Source organism: Rhincodon typus, chromosome 19, assembly GCF_021869965.1.
Source record: "Rhincodon typus isolate 14 chromosome 19, sRhiTyp1.1, whole genome shotgun sequence".
NCBI classification, from domain to species: Eukaryota; Metazoa; Chordata; class Chondrichthyes; order Orectolobiformes; family Rhincodontidae; genus Rhincodon; species Rhincodon typus.
In genome coordinates, this window is record NC_063350.1 from 51,896,549 (window position 1) to 51,919,897 (window position 23,349).

General features: G+C 38.8%; 1 protein-coding gene across 3 annotated transcripts in view; it reads right to left on the minus strand.

Moving 5' to 3' along the window:
* Positions 1-7,631: 7,631 nt before the first annotated feature.
* LOC109937847 (guanine nucleotide-binding protein G(s) subunit alpha) overlaps positions 7,632-23,349 on the minus strand; it is a 286,905-nt gene continuing 271,187 nt past the window's right edge. For all 3 annotated transcript variants that reach the window (XM_048608115.1, XM_048608116.1, XM_048608117.1), the window contains exons 8-12: positions 22,691-22,749; positions 20,225-20,345; positions 18,143-18,273; positions 16,063-16,130; positions 7,632-9,187 (exon numbers count right to left, since the gene is read on the minus strand). In XM_048608115.1, the coding sequence (XP_048464072.1) occupies positions 9,041-9,187; positions 16,063-16,130; positions 18,143-18,273; positions 20,225-20,345; positions 22,691-22,749 (526 nt within the window). In that variant the 3' untranslated portion in view covers positions 7,632-9,040. The remainder of the gene's footprint in view (positions 9,188-16,062; positions 16,131-18,142; positions 18,274-20,224; positions 20,346-22,690; positions 22,750-23,349) is intronic.

A 23,349-nucleotide genomic window follows, 5' to 3' on the forward strand; every position in this document is an offset into this window, starting at 1 on the left:
CATTTCTTTTAAGTTGTTGCGGATCACCACAATTAGAAAATGATAAAAAGGTTTTAAAAAAATTCCTCTACATGTGTGTCACTTGCCGCTGGTAGCTTTATAGTATTCCTTTTCCCCCTTAATAAGGCATCCCTGTGCCATTAACTACCCAATGTCCAAATGTTTGGAGATTGGTATCTTGCTATCAGGGACAGTGCACAAGTTAAGAGCTTGGTAGAGCAAAATGGTTTCCAAGAGGACTTGAAATACCGAAAGATGAATTTGAATAAATCCTTAAAAGAGCCAACGATATTTGCAAATAGCTTAGAGAATAAGAAACAGTGATCAATATTTTGGAATCCAGGTAGTCAAAAAGCAGAATATTGCAGAAGCTGGAAGTTCGTGGCAAGTTTGTGAGAAAAAAAAACTTCACTTAGGAGACAAGGCACAGATGGACTGTCAATAGTCTTGTGTTGAGTATAGATCCTTTAGGAGAGGGACAGCTTTGGAGAATCTGGAGTATAAAAGTCTGATTTTTGTTTTCCTGGAAGGGTGCAAGGGATACTCTTTTTGCCAACTTAAAGTAAGTATATTTCAAAGATAAAATCAGTGCATGAAAGCACAGTGGAACAACTGGCATAAGAAAGCATGATATAAATGCAGGCATACAGATACATTCTGCAAATATTATGAGGAATATACATTTTAATGCCTGGACCTTCAGGGAGAATTTGTATTTTGCTTGAAATTTTACTTAGATGTGAAGTGGACAAACACAAGGACGAAACAAACATGCTCATCACAAACTAAGTTGAGCAGTTTAACCAGAATTTTCAACGAGTTCTGCTGAATGACTGTACGTTCCTCTGCAGAAAACCACCGGTGACCTCAGTACTAGTACTCTTAGAATTAAAGTGGCCATAACTAATGCACAAACACCACCTACCAGCATTGCAGGAACTATACCAAAGCAAAAGGGGTCTGCATGGTTTATGGAGAAGTACCTTCTCACAATCTCTTAAATAATGAACACAAAGCTGCAAAATTAAAGTAACTGATCATGTCATTTCCCAAGAAAAACTGAGTAATTCTGTATATTCTAGCAGCTGTTTTTTCAAGTCTAAATCATACAGACAGTAATGACAAAAGGTATCAAATTTCAGCTCTGAAAATTTAAGCCCCAGTAGATTGTCATCTCTCATTCAGGAAGTACATTTTGATTACTTTAGTGGAGATAGCATTGTCACAATTGCCAGAATTACACCCTTCAGGCTATGTAGACCTCAACATCTCACTTTTGATTGGGATGGTAGATTATAAAACAAATTAAAGTCTACTCTACAGGTACACCCCAATCTGATGTCAAACTCGTTTTATTAACCATCCAATTCTTTCCTCTAAACTACTTCAAGTGGTAATGAATTATATTTGGATGATAACTTTCCAAACGTTTATGTAAAATGGTATGATTATAGGATTATCGCGTCAAAGTAAAACGCTCCATTATCATTAACATTTGCCGGTTTGTTAGACCATTGGATAGTGATCATTACACATACGATGTTGAAACAGGTTATACTGCCCAATCTGTTCGAGTGTTTATGCTCCACTGAGGCATCTTCTCACCTTTCCTCAGCAAGAATTCTCAGTGCAACCATCTAATCATTCCTCCCTCATATGTATATCCAGTTTCACTTCACGTATATATCCTATATGCTTCCCTCATAGCGACCTCTGCATTCTTACTGTGTATATACATTTCTTATGAAATCCCTAATGCACTTCTTGGTGACTATCTTATATTGATGGCCTCTAGCTGTGCTCTTCCCCACAAGAGGAAACAGTCTCAAAATCTGTTTCAAAATCTTTCAGAATGTTAAATACACCTACCTAATAGGTCCTACAAGCCCGTTTTCAAACAGACATGACATTCCCTTTCTGAAATTTACACCATATGTTTGTGGTATCCTATCTGTAAACCTTCTTTACACGCTGTCTGGTCTAGCCTCTATATCCTTTCTATAATATCTTGACGAGTACACTCAAGTGTGGTCTAATCCAGGCTTGATCGATTTTTAATAGTTACCTTTTTAAAATAATCTCATGTTTATTATGGCCTTGACAACATGTTAAGCAACTACTTTGATTTACGTATTTGTACTCAGTGATGCCTTTATTCCTCTACCTGATTTAGATTTTCATGTGACCTTACTATGCTTCCTCTCAAAACATGTAACAAGGATAATGCAGTAACCATGGGGGTCTTTAACCTACGTATAGACTGGGAAAACCTAATTAGTGCTGATATCACTACTTGAAAGTGAAGGCACCCTTGATTACTGTGTTGGAATGTGTGCAAGATGATTTTCTAGCAATATGTTGGGAACCAACTAGGGAACAGACTATTTCAGGATTTAGAACTCCGCACTGTAAAGTGGCTAATATTCTTATTGTAAAGGTGCCTTTAGGAACGAGTGATCACATGATGAGGGTATTTTACATTGTGAGAAAATAATATCGTTCAATAAAAAAAAGGTCTTAATTATACAAAAACTATGAAACCACGAGTGGCAGGCTGACTATGGTCGACTGGGAAACTGCATTTAAAGTAATGAAAGGTAAATGTTAGCCATTTCCTGTCTAAAGAACTAATATAAAAAATACATTTCTTTAATACTCAAGAACCCAACAAGAAACGTGTTCCAATTGTGGTTAACAAAAACAGCCAAGGGTTGCACTAGACCAAAGAAAAATATCTATAAAGTTGCCAAAAGAAAATGTCAAGATTAAGAATTGTGAACGTTTCTAAAATTCCGCAGATGACAAGCAAAAAATTTAAAAAGGGAATATGAAATATCAAATTAGCACAAAACATATAGTAAGAAATTCTGTAACAGTACTTCTCAAATTTTTCTTGACTGTGACTCCACTGTAAGGTTTTAAAACTTTTGTGACCCCTTGCTGAGTGGTAGGCGAGATGCAAAAGTTCTACTCAGGCAAGGATGAAGCTGGAGGATGGGGGGGATTCAGCTATCCTGCCTCAGAACTTGCAACTCCAAAATTTCTGTTCACAATCCCACTGATGGAAGCCGGTTTACAGGCACGTAAAAGAAACTCAGAAGAAAGAACATTACAGCGCAGTACAGGCCATTCGGCCCTCGATGTTGTGCCAACCTGTGAAGCCAATCTGAAGCCCATCTAACCTACACTACTCCATTATCATCCATATGTTTATCCAATGACCATTTAAATGCCCTTAAAGTTGGCGAGTCAAAATGGTGTTAAAGTACCTGCAGCGTTTTCTGTTTTTAACGTGTGGAAATCCATTGATTTTTGTCTTAAATGTAGTCAACAACTGAGCTTCCACAGTGTTATGGACAGAATTTCAAAGATTCACCACCAACTGAGTGAAGAAATTCCTCTTCATCACAATACTAAGTAGTCTGCCCCTTATCCTGGGGGATCATGAGAAAAAGGTATCATTGGGTAGGTCCTGCTGTTTATGAAATGGAATAGATGGATGATCCTCACGTTATGATCTGTCACGTGAAGAAGGGCCACATTAGTATGGAGCCACACCCTAGCAACTGTTCACGCTTGCATTTGAATGCAAAGGAGAAAGCTAAAGAACCTGACACCTGGTTCTACACCCACAACCAGGAGAATCTTCTTTTCCTCCACCTTCCCTGTTGAACCACTGAAAAAAAAATTTTTGTACGTTTGAATGAGATTATCCTTACTCTAAACCCGAGAATGTAGCCCCAACCTGTTTAATATTCCATTATTGTTCAAAAAAATCTATCCCAGGAGTTAGTTTGCTCCCACTCAAGAAATGTATCTTTCCTTGGGCAAGGAAGTCAAAACTGTACTCAATACATAAAGTATGGTTTCACCAGCATTGTATATAATTGCAGTGAAACATATTTGCTTCTAAATTCAAATTCTCATGAAAAAGGATACCTGGCTTGTCTTGGAGTTCACACTTGCCCAGCCTCTTCCTATTTAAGAAATACTGTTTCAATTTTTCCTACCAATATGGATGATGTCTCTCTATATTTTATTCAATTTGCCGATTCTTGCCCACTCCGTTGCCTTTCCAAATACCCTCAAGTGTCTTTACATCCTCCCCACAACTCTAATTCCCACATAGTCTTGTTATTTTGAAGCTCTGGAAATATTACGTTTAATCCCCACTTTAAATCTTTGATATTGATTGTGAATAGCTGGGACCCAAGAATTCGTCCTTGCAGTGCTGCACTGGATACACACGACCAATTACATTTATTCCTACTATTTTCTTTCTGTTATATGGTTTTCAATCCACAGCAACATTTCCTGTAATCCCATGAGCTTTAATTTTGCTTACAAACCTTTTATGTGGGACTTTATCAAAATAAACGAAATCTAAAAATACTATATCCACTGATTCCTCTACCTTTTGCGGGTTTGTCAAACATGACTTCTCTCAAATTCATGTCAACTATTCTACCGTTACTTTTGGTTGTCAAATCCTTCATAATAGATTCTAGCATTACTAATATTTATCACTAGTATTGCATTTTTTCTAATTCCTTTCTTGCAGTTGCTCACTTACATTAGTTCATAGATTCTCTAATTATTTCTAGGAGGTTTTTTCTATTTTCCTCCATGAAGACAGATGCAAAGTACTTAAATTTCTTTGCCACTCTCTTATCAATTAGAAATTCTCCCGACTCTGCTTGTAATGGACTGACTTTGTTTTCCTTGATATAAAGATCAACTATGATCTTTTTGAATAGTGAGTGGGCTCAAAGACTGAAAAGTCTAATGCTGCTATTTCTTATGTTTTTAAAATGGATCATCCCACATTTATCAACAATTGGTGCCTTATTCTAAGTGGACCTTAATAGTTCAGAACTACAGTATACATGTTTTCAATAAGTGATCAGGAAGACCTTAGTTCTTTGAGAAGTTTGGTTCAGGATGACTCTGGATGGAATGTCCACATAATTCTCCATAGAGGATACTTGCAATGATCTATGAAAGCTTGTACCGTAATACTTTATAATCAAATCATTGTTAAAAATTCTAAACAATGGACCTATAGACTGTGGTTAGTATAGAATGAGCCATTTTCCATTCTTTCTGCATGGAACCTGCAAAGCTCATTGACAATCAATATTTATGTGCCTTGAACTAAATTGGTTCAGTGGTTAGCACTGCTGCCTCACAGCACCAGGGGCCCAGGTTCAATGCCACTCTTGGGTGACTGCGTGTGTGGAGTTTGCACAGTCGCTCTGTGTCTGCCCGGGTTTCCTCCGGGTGCTCCGGTTTCCTCCCACAGTCCAAAGATGTGCAGGGTAGGTGGAATGGCTGTGCTAAATTACCCATAGTGTTCAGGGATGTGTAGATTAGGTGGGTTAGAGGGGGAAGGGTCTAGGTGGGATGCTCTGAGGGTCAGTGTGGATTTGTTGGGCTAAAGGGCCTGTTTCCACACTGTAGAGATCCTATGAAAATAGTCATGAAATATGCAGATGTAAGTTCCGAGCATAAACTGATTTTTAAAAAACACATCTGGCTTGAATACAAAAAAAAGTCACTAAACACTTGAAGGTATAATTTTGCATCAAAAACAAATTGCTGGCAAAACTCAGCAGGTCGGGCAGCATCTGTGGGAAGAAAGCAGAGTTAACGTTTCAAGTCTGGTAACTTAAGAACTGTTAGCAGCTGGGGAAGACTGGTATTTATGCTGAAGGGGAGGGGGTCTCCATCTCCAACTCCATCTATCCGTTCACCTCATCTTAAGCATTAATACCACTTTTTCCGAGCTAACAGCTCTGATGAAGAGTCACTGGACTCAAAACGTTAATTGTTTTCTTCCCATACATGCTGCTGGACCTGGCTGAGTTCTACCAGCATTTTAGTTTTGTTTCAGATCTCCAACAGCCACAGTTCTTTGCTTTATTTCAGTATATAATTTTGCAACCTTTTTGGTTTTCAGTAAACATACTATCCCCAAATGGTATTAAATCATACAAAGTGTTTGCATTTTTGGTTAGTGCCAAGTTAGTTAGTCTCAATAGGATACAGCTAGCTTGTTACAATTCGCTTTAGCAATCAGGTTAACAGTTAGGTAATTTAACTAATTTAAAAAACAACCAGATCCCCCTGCAGTAGGCATCTTCAGGAACATAAGTAAAATGAATCAGTGCCATGCTAATTATGCAATAGAACAGATGGATGGTTTTCACTTTGTGGTCTGTCACATGAAGAATGCCTGCTGAGCCACATCCTACTCTTGCCTGCAGTTGGAGGGAAGGGAGAAAACTGGAAACCATTTGCTTCATTTTAGTGAGGGTAGTATTTTGTAGCAAGCAATACAAGAAATAGAGAATATGCAACAGGAGAAATTAGGATTGTGTTACGGATCGATCCAAGTACATGCTTTAGATGCGGTTTCATCCTTCAATATTTTAATTTATAACTAAACTAATGCTATGTACTGATGGCTAAAAGCCAAAAAAAAAAAAAAATCACAACCAGATGATGAGCTGGTCACCCAATGTGTCCATTTTATGCAACAGCAAGATATATGGGTACTTGGTTGATATCTTGGCCACATATGGCTTTTGTAAATTTGTCTTTTCAGTTGTCATTTGTTGCTTGTGCAGTTAGTCAAGATATTTAATTTTATAAATTAGTCAGTGGTAGTATTCTTGCTACTGTGGGTTCAAATCCCATTACAGAGTTTTGAGCTCAAATATCAAACTGGAGTACATTGCTGTATTGTTGAATGAACTTTCTGTTGAGACAAACCCGAGGTTCTTCTGTCTTCTCAGGTAGCTATAAAAGATCCCACAGCATTACTTCTCAGCAGAACTGGAAGTGCTCCCCTGTTCCTTTCCAATATCTATTCCTCAATTACAGAGAGAAAAAAAAATTTCTGGTTGTGGGACCTTGCTATGTACAAATGGGTGACCACGATGCCTACATTACAACAGTAGTTATATTTCAAAGGTACTGTAATAACACTTTTGGATGCCAAAGCTAGCATCTTATTCGGAATGTATTTGTTAGCACAAAAGTTGGAGATGTAAAACTTGGAGTTTGAGCATTCTGTACTTCACCTATTTGTTAAATCATCTACATTTTCTCTCTCCAGCGGTTCCCATTTACTTAAGATTCTTTCATTAGACATTGTCACTGAAACAGAATCGCCAATGCTTTTTTTTTTATGATAACTTTTGTGATAGCTAACAGATTTAGTACTGTGCAGTACTAATCGTGTGCTGAAATAAACTGGGGGAATGGGGGTGGGGGGGTAAGAAAAAGGGTAAAACACAGGGTTAGGAGGGGGAGGTGAGTAATATAGGCTAACACTGTACTAGATCTGTTATTACAACTGTAATTTTAGACTTTGTACAAATTGTACATGTAATCTTAAGACACATGAAAAAGTAACATACTCACAGACATAAAACACCTAGGTATAAAATATAAAGCAGTGTAGTAGTTACTAAAATTACATGCTTTCTTATTGCTACAGTGATTTTTGCTTTTTGTACTGTACCACAACTTGTTCTGAGCATATAATTTGCATAAATTATTCAAGTTTAAGAAAAAATCCACACGTCTTCACTTGATGCTACTGTATAGTTAATATATAAACGAAATTTTCTAAGGTATCTCTTTATTAAAAGAGAAATAAAAATGTCATTTGCAACTGGAATTCTGAGGCCAAATGCAAAGGGTTACACCTTGCTTTGTGTTAACTTTACCAACATTGTACATCTGCTGTTGGTTGGACCAGAGGAGCCAGATCTACCGATGCTCACCATATTCACACAATGCCTACATTTTAAAAAAAATTTAAAGGACTATGAATGACCAAAGACTAACATTTATAATTTGTAGCAAAATTTGGTTTATGTAGAAACAAGCCATGTTTGCATCTGGATAGACTGAAATGAGTTAAAGCTAAAATTAAAAAAAGCAAATGATGCTGCAACGTCTGGTCACTTGTTAAAGACCTCACTTCTTAAGTGGTTAATTTGCACAATTTTGTACTTTCTTTTTAATATACTAAACAGCATTTTTCCTTCTTTTATAAACCAGAAAAAAAACTAAACTACAGATAAATTCCCTACCTTGAGCTAATGCTGCAGATAGGGCTGACAAAGCTGTACAGCGCAATCAAACATACTTACATCTTAGCTCATTTTACAGGTACAGCCATAATCAAGGCACAAAGATCTTCTACAAGTTATTTTCAATAAAGTTGTACAAAATAATACATTTTACAGTCTGTACAAGAATAATAATCCAGAAGTAAAATAAACAAAAATAGAGGGAAGGGAATAGGGGAAGCCAGAATAGACAGGAAAGAAATAAATTGGACTGAAGTCCAGTGAACGAACAAAGCTGAACGATTCATCTGTGGAGAACTAAAACAGTGTGTGTGGTTAATTCTTTCTACAATCACAGGCCAAAAGCAGTTCATCACGTTCTAGGTCCAAGGACTGCCAGACTTTATTTTTTTTTGTTAAAAACGCCCCTCTCAAAAACCAGCGAGGCTTTATCAGATTTCTTTTTTTTGCACTGTTCGGATCTGCAGGGATTCAGCATGTCCATTCCACACCTTGTCAGGCTTGGAATACATCAGAGGTCTAGTCTTCAGCTTGGACTTGGCACCTTCGCATTTTCTGTTGCTGTGAATGGATACAGGATCGATATTATAAGCCCACATCAGCGATGATTACCCTGGAACAAGTTTTCCCCAATTTGTGTGGGTTTTTGATTTAGTTTTGCTTTCTATTCCTTCAAGTACTCCTCGTCCAGGGCATTTGGTTAAGTTTTTTGATTTTGTTAAAGTAGTAGGAAAACCCACATGTAAATGGGCATTTAGGTGATGCCATCTCACACTGTCCAGGGGACAGAAGCAAGCAAGAAGTTCTGCTGTTGTCCGACAGGGAGAAAAGTGGAGGGGTGCATTCGGAGAGAGACCGCACCAGTTCTCTTCCACCTGTGTGGGCAAGTTAAATGAGGAATAAAGAGTCCAATACACAAAGACAAGTGCTCTCCATCACAATAATTCATACTGACGAAGGTGCATACGTTGAATAATGTCCCGACAGTCATTGAACACCCTGCGAATGTTCTCGGTATCCACTGCACATGTGAAATGAGGGTAGCAGTAGTGCCTCCCATCGCCGCTTGCTGTGCTGATTCTCTGTCAGGCAAAAGAAGAGAATGGTTAACCTTCTTTGTAAACAAGATTAAGTCAGTTCAAATAAGTTGCAACAAGGTATTTCACAATTTCTTTTGAAAATGACATCATTTCACTGGTATAAAATAGCAATTCTTCAGACTTTACTGCTTCAGGTAAAAGTTTCATCATACTGTGGCCTTCTTCCAAATACATCTTGCTACATCATCCACTAGAACAATAACACAGGATCCTTTAAGCTGTTCCTTTCTAAGCTGGTTTTGTAAACAGTAAACGGAGCAAATTCTCTTTGCTCCAGGTCTTAGCCTTTAACATATATCTTTTCAAGTTTATGTTTTGTTTTGATCATACTTGAAACAAATCTGTGGATGAAGATTCCTAGCTTATCAAGCTGTTTCTATTGGTTATTCTTCAAAACATGGGATCAGACTTGGTATTTTCCAATGTGTTCAAATAAAGAGCAGGCCCATCTTCAGTAGGGATTCCCATATTTATTACTTCAAGATATTCAGGTAGTGCTGATTACTATTCAATTACATTTCTATATGGATGATTTATGTTTAATAACCATCTATATAGTATATAAAAATGCTTCAAATAGACCTGACAGGGATTTCAACATAAGAGTGGATGCTGAATCAAAGGAAACACTTGGAAGTGTGACTAAAATATTGATCAAAATGTTTCGTATTTTAAATTGACGGTCTTAAAATAGAACGAAAGGGAAAGATTTAGGAAAGTAATTCCAAAGCATGGTGTCCCTGTTAATGATGGACATGGGGATATTTAAGAGGGCAGGTCCAAAACGGCGACAGAGCAGATTCTTGTGCTTTCAGAACAGCAAGACTGGGGACAGCAGCCACAAAGGCAGGAGAGCACGTGATGACAGCATCTTCAAAAGAAAGTGCATTATAGAGTAGGGTCAGCAGTGTCTCAACAGCACAAGAGCCACATATGGGTCAGCAGCTTCCTAAACAGAACAGCAGACCTGCGAGAGAATCGCAATGGTGACAGGAAATAAAGCTAGCAGCAGAAAGCTCTGTCAACTTGCTTCTACCTGTCATCACAGGAAAACGAGATTCCTGGGTATTTCTTCCATGTTACTTTTCAATTAATCAAGTGATTTAAATCAGGGGAGGTTATTTCAGCTGAAGACTTCAGTTAAGCAATCAAAACAAAAATTAACATCCAAAATAATTTATTAAATAGAATAGGAGATGGTCGGGCAGGCAATACATAGCAGCTTAAGTATGTGGGAGCTGATGGATGTTGATGCGGTCTACAGTGACCATATTTGCAACAAGTGCTGATTGCTCAAGGAACTTGGGATCACAGTTGATGAGCTCGATTCTGAGCTGCGGATGTTGCATCACATCGGAAAGGGGAGACGTCATAATCATTATTGGTGGGCCCTCACAGACTGAGATGACTGTCTTCCACACTCTCAAGGTGAGTCTGTTGGTGGCTGTACAGATCAATATTATTACACTTCGGTCAGAAGATGGTCATGGGAAGGGGCGGGTGTGGCAGTGTGCTCCTTTTTCTGTTTTCGCCAGGCTTCAGCTTTTTCCCAATTGCAAGTCTTAAGGTGCTCAATGCCTTCCTGGATGCTTCTCCTCCACTTTGGATGGCTTTGGACCAGTAATTCCCAGGTGTCTGTGGGAATGCCACACTTAGTCAGTGAGGCCTTGAAGGTATCACTGAAGCACTTCCTCTGTCCACCTGGGGCTCCCCTGCTGTTTCAAACTTGGGGAGTAGAGCACCTGCTTGGGGAGTCTTGTGTTGGTCATGTAGACGACATGCCCAGCACATCATAGCCGATCAAGGGTGGTCAGTGCCTCAATGCTGGGAATGTTGGCCTGGTTGAGGACCCTGGTGTTGGTGCATCTTTGTTCCCAGCAGATCCACAGGATCTTGCGCGGGTAGTAATGATGTTCCAGCACCTTGAAGTGCCTACTGTAGGCAGTCCACATCTCATGGCCATAAAGGAGGGTGGGAACCACCACACCATACAACCATGACCTTGGTGTTAAATCTGTTGTTCTCAAACATCCGTTTCCTTAGGCGGCCGAAGGCTACGCTAGCATGTTGAAGCTGATGCTGGATCTCTTCATCAATACCTGCTTTGGCCGACAGGACACTGGTATTGGAAGCCTCCCTGTGGACCTTTACGATTGGGGGTTTGCTCCACAATGCCAGGCCAGGATTGCCAGGATTGATGAAGGGCCTTCGTCTTGCGGATGTTCCATGCTTTCATATGCCTCTAAAAAGCACTGACAATGGTCTAGAATATATCCTCAGAGATTGCACATACACAAGCATCATCCGCATACTACAGAGAGGGGAGAAATACCTGGACATTGTTTCAAGAGGAAGTCAGTAGTAAAAGAGGAAAAGTTAGGCAAACTGATACTGCTGTCTTCAGCAAAGGTAGCCCTGAAGACTGCTTGCTTACCTGGCGAGTTCAGGACATCTCTTCTGGATTGGACAGGAACTGGAAGGGGAAGGAGGAGGAACCAGGTGTCATGGTCCTATGCGGTAGGAACCAACAATATTGGTAGGACTAGGAAAGAAGTTTTACTGAGATTTTGAGCAGTTTGGGGCTAAATTGAAAAGGAATACCATGTAGGCAATCATCTCTAGATGACTACCCGAACTGCATGCAAAATAGCCAAGGGTAAATAAGATTAGAGAGGAAAACATATGACTCCAAAGATTAATGAAATGTGTCCCGATTCATAAGGTACTGATTCCAAAACTAGGGAAAGCGTGAGCTATACTGTTGGGATAGGTTTCAATAGAACAATGCTAAGGCCAATGTCTCGGTGACTAGTTTAAGAAGGGCTGTATATAGGATTTTAAACTAATTTTGGAGGGGGATGGTGGAGCGTTTACATTGAAGGAACTGTAAAATATCAAAATAAAACACAGCAGAGATGCAGAGTAATGAACAGTAGAATGCAGAAGACTGCTGCAGAAATCAGAACTAGAGTAAGTAATAATGATAAAAAGCCAAAGCTTAAACCTCTTCAGCTGAATGATAAGATAAAATGACAAAACAAATATAAATAAATTGTATTCTGGAAACGTAGTTATGAGGTGATCAAGAACTCAACACTCAAGGGTATTTGAAGTTCTGGAAAAACAGACAAGCAGGAAAAGGAAGTGAGGTAGATGTGTTAATAAATGGTATCAGTGTGGTGATGAATAATGGTATAGATACAATAGATCATAACATCGAATCAATTTGGATGGAACTAAGAACAAGGGAAAGGTGAAAACAGATGGGCTTTGTCCATAGGCCCCAAAGAGTTGCCTCAGTTCAAGTACCAAATCAGTAAATAATGAAGGAATGCACAAATGGCACTACAATTGTCATGTGCAATTTTAATCTGCATACTAACAGAATAAAATAACACAGAAGATGAATTCGTAAAGTGTATCAGGGATTGTTTCTGTGCAATGTACTGCTGCAAATCTATCCAGGAAGATCCAGTAATGTGTAATAAGCCAGAATTAATGAGAGATCTTAAGTATTGTCTTTGGGGTTGCAAACATAACAGAATTTCAAATTCAGTAGAAAGGAGAGCAACTTGGGTCTCAAACCAGTTGCTTTAGTTTAAGGGTGGAAAATCCACCAAGATATGAAGAATGAGATGTCTAATGTAGGCTCAGAAAACAAACTAAGGGGAAAGTCATAGATAAGCACTGGGGAGACATTTAAGTAGATATTTCATAATACAGCAAATACTTATTCCCGTCAGATGGGCAGATCAGTGGGAGATGAAATTTAATGCTGATAAAGCACAAAATGATGCACTTTGGGAGAAGTAACAAGACGAGAGTATTCAACGAATGGCAGGACACTTAAGAAATTCACGAGGAACAGAAATCTTTGGGTGCTTATCCATAGCTCACTACGGCAAGAGGGCAGATTTATAAAGGAGTGAAGGAGGCATTTGGGACATTTGCCTTTTCCAGTTATGATGCAAGAGCAGGCTAGTTGTATTGGAGCTGTACAGAACTTTGGTTAGACCACAGCTGAAACACTGCGTGCAGCTCTGGTCACCACACTACAGGAAGAACGTGACTGCACTGGAGGGGTTGCCAAGGAAATTCACCAGGATGTTGCCTGGGATGGAGCAGTTTAGCTATGGAGAGAGGTTAGATAAACTTGGATTGTTTTCTTTAGAGCAGGAAAGGCTGACAGGGGATCTGATTGAGGCGTATAAGATTACGAGGGACATAGACAGAGCGGATAAAAAGCAACTGTTCCCAGTACATGGTTAGCAAAGGCAAAGGCAGTGAGTCAAAAAGAGAATCCAATCAAATATAAAAACAAACAGTAAGATTACTATACTTTGTGCTAATTTACTTTGATAATCAATGTTCTCCCCCTTTATTAGGTTTTTAAGTTACCTATTGTTGGTCACTAAAAACAATTTCCAGTTCTGTGACCTACCACTAGCTTTTGCTGCTTCACATCCCTGGTTTTTGACTGGATACTCTCCTTGACCAACTTTATTAATTAGAGGTTCATCCTTCCCATCAAGTCCTTCTTTTTAAACAGAATAAATCTTTGCAGAGCATTATGAAATATCTGCTTCCATGGATATATAAAAAGAGTGTAGTCAAATAAGTGTGTGATCCACAAAAAATGCAACTGGGAAATGCGGAACAGGGAAATGGCAGATAATTTTGCATTGGTCTTTACTGTAGAGGACACTATAAACATCCCAAAGATAACAGATCAGCAAAGTGCTATTAGGAGGATAGATCTTGCAGTCTCTATCGCGAGGGATAAAGTACTTGATGAGCTAACAGGATTAAAGCCAGACAGATTACCAGGACCCAATGATGTGATCTCAAGAATTTAAAGGACATTGCTGCATATATAGTAGAGGTATTGGTGCAAAATGTATTGGATTAAGGTAGGGTTCCAGCAGATTTGAAAACCACAAATGTGGCATCCCTGTTCAAGGGAGAGAGACATAAAGAAAGCAGGAAATTATAGGTAGTTAGCCTAAATTCTGTCAGTTGGAAAGCACTAGATTCCATTAAGGAAGAAATAGCAGGGTGTTTAGAAAATCTTAATGCAAGCGAACAGAGTCAACACGGTTTAATGAAAGGGAAATTAGGATCGATAAGTTTGTTACAGTTCTTTGATGATTTAACAAGCAGAGATGATAAAGGGGAGCCAGTAGATACAGCTTACATAATTTCTAGAAGGCATTCGATAAGGTTCTGCCACAAAGATCATTTCACAAGATGTGAGCTCATGATATTGGGGATAATAATGCGGGTTGAGGATTGGTGAACACACAAGGCAGATTTGGATTAAAGGGACTTTTTCAGACTGAAAAGACATAACAAGAGGAATGTCACAATGATCAGTCCCAGGGCTTCAATTATTTAGTATCTATATTAATAACTTGGATGGGGCAGAGTTCCATGTATTTTAATTTGCTGATGATATTAAAAACAAGTGGGAAGGCATGTTGTGATGAGGATACAAGGAACCTGCAAAGGGATAGAGAGGTTGAGTGAGTGGGCAAAACTTTGCAGCTGCAGCTTAATGCAGGGAAGTATGAGGCCATGTAGTGTATACAGTTTGGGGCCCTGTATTTAAAGGATAGATTGGGATTGAATCAAAAGAGATTCATTGAGCTTAGCAAGAACAACTAAACATGCTAAGCCTTTATTTATTACAGTTTAGAAGAATGAAGGGTGATCCTGTTGAAACATACAAGATAGAGGGGATTTGACAGGATGGATGTGGAGAAGATATTTCCACTGGTGTGGGACATAGTTACAGAATAAGCAGGAACTCATTTATAAGTGATTGAGAAGGAACTTCTTTTCCAAGAGGGAAGTAAATACCTGGAAATCACTACCCCGGAGAGTTGTGGAAACTAGATCACTGACAGTACCTAAAACGAAGGCAGGCAGAATTTGAAAAATCAGGGAGTTGAGGGGTATGAGAAGTTGGCAGAAAAAGAAGAGATGAGGCCTGGGACAGATCAGCCATGGTCTTATTGAACTGGACAGCAGGCTTGAGGCCAAATGGCCTACTCCTGCTCCTATTTCTTACGTTTTTAGATTACAAAATAGGGAGATATAGGATAGCTGTAGGAAGGTGCAAAAGACAAAGAGAGTGGTACCCATGGTGACTTGTGTCATCAGAGGACAAACCTTAAAATTGATCATAAAAATATATTGCACATTTGATTGACATGTGACCCATCACCTTAAACATCCACTCACTCAGCAAAGTGTGCACCACTGCACTGCATTGCCACAGATCGTCAATATTTTCTGAACCCAAGACATTTGAAAACTAAAACAAGGACAACAAATGTATGGGACAACCACCAGATCTGTTCTGCTTCCAGCCACCACCGCCCCCCTCCCAAGTCAAATATCATCCTAATTCCCTCCCTAACAGCATTGTGATGCATCTGTAGGAGTTCAAGGAGTAAGTTGTGTTCATCTCGTTCTGGCATCGTCAGCCTTCAGATTTTAATTTGCTGTGCTACTGGTACTTGGGCCTTCAGCTACATAGGCCCTACGCTCTGGAAATTCTTCCTTTAGCAATTCCAATCCAGTACTTCTTCCTTAATTTAAGTTGCATTTTAAACCTTATTTCTCTAACCAAGCTTTTGGCCACCTACCCTAGTGTCACCTTAGAGATTTCAGTATTGAACTTAGGTTTTACAATGCTCCTGCGAAGTGTCTGCGGTTATTTCATTTTATTAAAACTGCGATAGAAATTGCTGTTGCAATTGGGGATGGTCATACCAGATAGGCCCCACTCCATGAATTAGCTTTTTTTTTAAAAAAATAAGGCTTTGAAAAAATATACCTGCAGGTATACTTACCAGGAACTCATCTCTGATGAAGTACTTGGCTCTTGTGACCCTTGGATCTTCGTCAGGCTCTGGTGATGCTTTAATGAATGAAGTAAAAACAAATTATGCTAATATAAAGAGAATTTAGACTTCAGAATCAACTAAATTTGGTAGCATTATTTTGTATTCAAGAAAGAAATTATACCTCACTGCAAAACAAAGTACTTGTGGAATTTAGCAGGAATCCCAGTGTGTTCTACAAGTCTGCATTTCCCACACAGGAAACAGAATTTGGTACGTCCAAAAATGTTAATCACCCCAAACAGAACTTGCCAAAAGGTACTATCAAAATTTAACAACATTTATGTACATAACCCTGGCATCGAACATGCCATTTAATGGGAACATAGCTTTTAAGAACCTGGTTTTCAATGTAGCAGAGCAGACTTTAAAACCATCTTTACATTTATGATGATGATTGGTAACAGCAGCGCTGGCATGAACCATAATCTACATGTACCACTCTCTCCTGTTCATTCATCCCCATTTCAAATAAATGCAACAATAAATGAAAGATGGACAGAGATCCTTGATTGATAAGTGAGCTCTAGAAGCTCTGCACCATGCGATCACAAGAATGGAAACTGCTAATTGTGACAATGTAATTACCCACCCTACCATTAAACATACCTAAATAGATTGAAATGGGGATTTAATTGTTATGGGTGGTCCGGTTCAATGATAACCCAGTCTCCTAATTCAGCTTCACCTAGTCTGGGCAACATTATTGGAGAGAATGAATTGTATGAATAGAACTAAATGTTTCAGATTATGAAGAATCATTTATTAGATTATAACCCAGGTGCAGTGTAATGAAGGTTAAAACCTGTAGGAGTTAGCTGCTTCCACCAGATGCAAGAAATATAAAGCTCCAAGATGACATGTACACATCTTATGGAAAGGCAAAGATATAGCTTAGTTTAGTAAAGATCTAATTGATTGAATTTTGCTACAATCCTTTGATGAGGATGTGCTTCATGGAGACAGGTTTTCAAGTGATCAGTGGGATAACTTATTCCATTCAGTATATGATAGGGCTGTTTATGATTATGACCTATTTGGTGACATTTGCCAGAAAACTCAGGACATTTAAGAAAGGACTTACAAGAATAACAAAAGCCAGTATCAATTTAACAGTAGAAATTAAAGTTAGGAGAGATGGGTAATAGATATCTGGTTCAATATTATGCATCATACACTATTACTCCAAGTCAAAATTATCCCCAATATGGCTGAACTAGTTTGATGTTGTGGAAATAGTGTGAATATTTATACTGTGTATCCTTTTCTTACCATTCAGAAATAAAACTACTTATATACTAGTAAGAATTAAGCATACTGCACAATGATGCAACATTGTCACCTACTGGTGTAGCAGCATATAACACACAAGAATCATATCACAGTAGCCTTCAAGTTAATAGGTACAAAGCAAATCACCCAATGTTCCTTGGGAACTGTTCATTCAGAACATTAAGTTTTGGACAAGACGTAATTCAAGTCTGTAGACTGCTTGGTGAGGTGCAAATTTTTTCAGTAGCCTACTCTCTGTACTAATTTTATAATAAGATGAGTTGGATCCCCTGTCCATGTGTAACTTTTACATGAAAAATTCCATTAAAAGGAACATTATTCTGCTTGATTTCAGAATAAGATTGTTTTCACTTGAAAGCTTCCACCAGTTTGAAATAGTAAATGAATATAAGGCACATTCACAGCAAGACAGGAAAAAGGTAAGGGAGAGAAGGGCAAGAGAAAAAGCAACTTCGATTTATCCACATCTTGCTTTATTTTAGTTTTTTGGGGGGTGGAGGGCAGAGGAGGAGATAAACTGGAAGTAGTTTTTATTCTTTTCCATACCTCACCATTAACACAGCATCTACCCTAAGTTACAGGGTAACAAGGCCCTTGTAGTTCTGCTTTGTGTTGGCAAGTTCCAGATTTCTGCTCAGAATGAATCTCAATAAGTATAGAAAATTAAATTTCTGCAAACCACTAATGAAGGAGAAACTTCAACCAATGTCTCATTATAAAATAAAAACATGCTCACCATCATCAGGTGTAGTGTAACGAGCAAACTCAGGAAAGTAGTCCTCAATTTTAGATTTTCCTGCCAATACTTTCTCTGCCAGTAAATCCTGCTTATTTAGGAAGAGAATTACAGAAATGGTCCGCAGCCACCTAGATTGAAAAACAATGCTCATTCAGTAATCAACATTCCAAATAAACAGAACAATTTCTTACATCTATACTAAATTTGGCTCATTTACAAGTTAGGATTTCCTTGTGTTGCTGCAGCATCAGCTTTCCTCCCACTTGTTACAATTCACTCAGCCCAGGAGAGTTTCATCTCGAATATCAATTTTGTGAAAACCTTTTGCTGCAAGTCCTGTCCCTCATTTCATTTGTACACCCAATATACTGTGCTACTCCCAAAAGGTGTACTCCATTTAAACATTGATAAATTTAACACAGTTCCAGTTTAGTCTAATTCAATCAAGCCAACTAGCCTTTAAACCAAGAATAAAGTCCATAAATCATGCCCTCAAAAATTGGAATTTTTGCCAGAGGTGGTACCTGTATAGCACTCCTCCATCACCAGTACCTGCCAAGAAGTGCAGGGTGTGAAGTCATACTTCAGACAAGACCGAGGGTCTGAATTTTTAGCTGCCATTTCAGCACTAGAAAATGAAGTTTTCCATAACAACTGGCCTCTAAGAGACGAAATAAATAACAGCAAGGTATCATGAAGAAAACAGACCTTAATCCGTAAACTGTGGATCTCCACTTCAGCACTCTCTACTGGCACTTTAACAGATATGGTAAGGGCATTAGCTCAATAAATGGGCAAGCAATTTTGACTTAATTTCAACTTGGTATTAGTTTTCAGTGCAGAAGCCTGAAATTATTGCATGACCATTCAGAAGTGAAATCAGGACACACTTTTCAGAAACACAAAATTTACAAATTATTTTTCCTCATTTCTCCGCTCTAAATGGAACAGGTGAAATGCAAATTTTAAGCTGTAATACCTTCACGATAAAACAAGTAGAATGAGAATCTTAATATTACTGGGTTCATGAACACTTAAAAGGCAGTAAGTCAACTTGTGCAGTTTTCCTTGGTTAATTCCATGGCACAATAGTGGGAAGGAAGAGAATGGACTTTTGCATAGAGACTCAGAATGAACAAGGGTGTGTCAGTGGTGAGGGGGGTTTTGGAGTTGGGATGGAAGCATGAAAGAGTGAGGTGGGAAGGCCAGGTGTCTTGGGTATGGAGGAGAAAACCAGTTAAGACAAGAAAGTGATGGGCCTAAAGAGCAATGTCAGTACTCTGCAGATGTGTATCCATCAGAGGCTGCTGGCTAGCAAAATCCTTACAGGTTCCGAGTTCAGCTACAGCATTTCAATTATCCCACCAGTAAGAGTAATCTCGAGCCAAGTCCATAACAATATACAGAAGCGAAGGTCAGTTGAGTCTGCAGGTTCATCCAAGTCACACAGAGTACAACATTTGGCACCAAATGAACATTCAATAAAAAATAAATGGTAAAAGCAAAAAATCGTTTCTTTCACAAAGGACTCAGCTGACTCCTCTGTAACCAACATGTGCCAAACATGAGGCACGTCACTACACTCAGCTTTCTAAGCTGATCTCATCAAATAATAATGCTGTATACAATATGGTGAAACCAATGTAACATGAAATATGTACAAGCGAAACTTAATTTTGCAAAACACTCCTATGCACGTCTTATGTCAATGACAATGCAGCTGGGCAAAAAAGTTGTGGCTATGATTCAAAGATTCTCTGTTTGACCAGGAGGGTCTTTAATAGGTTGCCTCAATGGAAAGTTTCCCCACATGCGCACTTCTAGCACTTGGAATATTAATTAGAATTGCAAGGGAAATGGCAAAGAAGTGGGAGTGGCACACAGTTCCAGTTATGATGCCAGGAATGACATCAGGAGTGACACACTTGATAGAATTCCAGCCTGTGTGATATGTAAAGGTACTGAAGGGCACAAAGACAGATAAATAGAGTTGATACACATATCAACTATGACCTAAGTGCAATTATTAATTCTAGTTCCTGATGCTCCAATACAGTATGACAGCAGTTATACATTTACCTGTTGTTCCAGATACTTTTGAACAAATTAAGAGCTTCTTGGAGACGATTGGTCTGATTGTCTTCTCGTATAACCATGTTGTAACTACTGCTTGCCACCACAAATATGATAGCAGTGACATCTGAGGAACAAATATGGGATGAGGTAAATTAGTTAGAAACAGTTTAAAAAAAAAACCAAGTCTCCATGACTTTGCCTGTAATATGACACATTTATTCAATTCAGTATTAAACATGAATGAGACTGTTTAGAACAGACATATATGCTCAGAAGATCAGTTTTGCTAAAATGTGTTATATTCTGTGCAATAAGTAAAGGAGCTTTCAAGTCAACTTTTAATTCTCCATCAATTTGAAATAAGATCTTTGAAAACTTCAGCAAAATGGAGACAATGGCATAGTCTGGAAGAATCAAATACTGTGTTCATAGAAACCCAAACTAAAGCTAACAAAGCACACATGGGGATCTTCTAAGAGTCCTTTACTCATTCACGGGATGAGGGCGTCGCTGACCAGGCAGCATTTATTGCCCATCCCTAACTGCCCAGAGGGCAGTTAAGAGTCAACCACATTGCTGTGGGTTCTGGAGTCACATGTAGGCCAGACCAGGTAAGGATGGCAGTTTCCTTCCCTAAAGGACATTAGTGAACCAGATGGGTTTTTCCAACAATCAACAATGGATTCGTGGTCATCATTAGATCCTTAATTCCAGATATTGATTGAATTCAAATTCCACCATCTGCCGTGGCGGGATTCAAACCTGAGTCCCCAGCATGTTATCTGGATCTCTGGATTAACAGTCCAGCGATAATACCACCAGGCCATTGGAATTTTCGCTGAATTGGTGTAGGATAGGAAGTTAGCGTAGATTGTCCTGGAGCCACTAAGTAAACGGGAGGGCAAAGGAGTGGACGAGGCTTTGGTGGTAGAAGTTAGAAGCAGAGATTAATAGATAATATTTGAAGGTAGAAACAAATGATCTTGTCCGTGGACAATGTGTAGCGAATGAAACCCAATTCTATAATGGCCAAAAAGCCAAATTTGCAAGAAGTCTTTAGGAAAGATCTGCCTTCTATACCTGCTCTGTCCTATGTGTGATGATGGAACCATACCAATTTGACTAAAGTGAACTTAAAAAGTGATTCACCTGTGACAGTAAAGGCTCCAAATGAGAACATAATTCTGTCTAGCATTTAATTGGAGGAAATTCTGGTTCATCCACTCTTGACAATAGGCAAGTTGTCATGGAAGACTGACACATTATTGGTAATGGGATTAAATCTATGGATACATAACATGTCTAAGTTTAATGTAGCTACCACATTGTAAATTACATGTCATTTGTGCACAGAACATTGTAGGTCTTTACAATGTAAGCACCAATTATGTATCCCAATCTTTTCCTGTTCAGCCTATTCATTAATTATACACTCACTTTCTTCCCTGCTACTTTTTGCCAGCCTCCTCTTTCGCATCCATCCTTTTTATTCTTGGTCTATTCCTTACTAAACCTGGTTTCTGTCTTTCAGGAAATTCTCTCTCTTCACTCTGGTTTCATTTTATGGGGTTTGTTGATGTAAACAATGGGGCCTGTAAACACAGATTAAACTACTAAAAATTTTGCACAATTTCAACTTCCTCTGAAGCAATATAACGCACTAAACAAATCCAACAAAAAGTTTCAAAAAAGAGACATTTGTGGCATTTTACTAAGGAAGTTTGACGTACCAAAAAGAAGAGAGACATCAGTGCTTTAGCACAGCTTTTTTTCAGCCAGTGGATCCAGGTTAAATGCTGAGTTTTGGGTCATATTAGTCAGATTTAAATGTGGCAGTATTGAGGTCTCAAATTGGTATTAGTATCAATTGAGTTATTAAGGCAAATCAACCTGAGTTCTCACCCATAAATGCTATCTGCATGATTTTTCTGGAAGTGGTGATGTGGGTATTGGGTGAGCAGTACTGGGTTTGGTCATGTCATACCAAAAACATTGTCTAGTTTTGGTATAAGCTCCTGGGGAAACCTACAGAGGCACAACATCAGGGGATCATCCCATCTTTTGGGATTTGCTAAATTCTTTACCATACAAGTGCATGGTGTTGCAGACTCTAGGCATCTTATTCTGCTTACATCTGCCCTTTATTCTAGAAAAAGAAACAGACATACTTCTGAAAGCTTCATCATTCCAGCTCGAAGATTGAAGAAATTACTCAAACAGGATGAACCGAGTCCACACTAGCCTCTCACTTCTAAAGAGATGAAGCAGCGAGTTGGACAAAAGCCTGGTGAAACCCAAGCTATGTGAAACAAGCAACACTAAGTTTGACAATAAAGCACTCTTCCCTCAAGTGTTGCCATCAGCTTGACTTCCAAACCATCAAATATACACTGGCGAAGAATCTTCCCTTATTAATAATACTCTTCTTACCAGAAATAGCCTCCAAGAAACTTCACTTTCAGCTCTTACCATTGAAACACTGAATCCACTTCCTGCGCTCGTCTCGTTGCCCTCCGACATCAAACATGCTGCAAAAGCAAAGTTTTGAACCATTTTAACAAGATTAAAGTAGCAGGCAAGACCGATTTCTTTAAACCGAAGACCATTCACAATCACAAAGTTCTTCAACCAATGCTGAACCGGAGGAAAACAAAACAAATGAACTTGTCAAATTTTGTCCAATCAATAAGCCAACTGGTGTAATATTTTCATGGACCACATTGGAAACATTTCAGTGTTCTGCTGTCACTTTTCAGTTAGGAACACTGGATTTTTTGGTGCAAGCCAGTCACTGATCTCCGTAACAACTCCAGCAGATATTGGAACTAAGCTAGATATATTAAATGGATAAACTGAAAGGCATTCACAGGCCACACAGTTCTAATTTTCACAAAGCATCAACTAAAACATTACAGTACAATATCTGGCAGAACGTATCACATTATTCCTTAGTTAATGGAACTTTATCTTATTCCAACAGCTTAAAATGACAAAAGCTATGACAATTAATTTGCACGTACAAAGCTGACAAAATGAGAAATGTTAGCTGGAAAAGCTCAGCAGGTCTGGCAGCATCTGTGAAGGAGAAAACAGAGTTAACGTTTCGGGTCCGGTGACCCTTCCTCAGA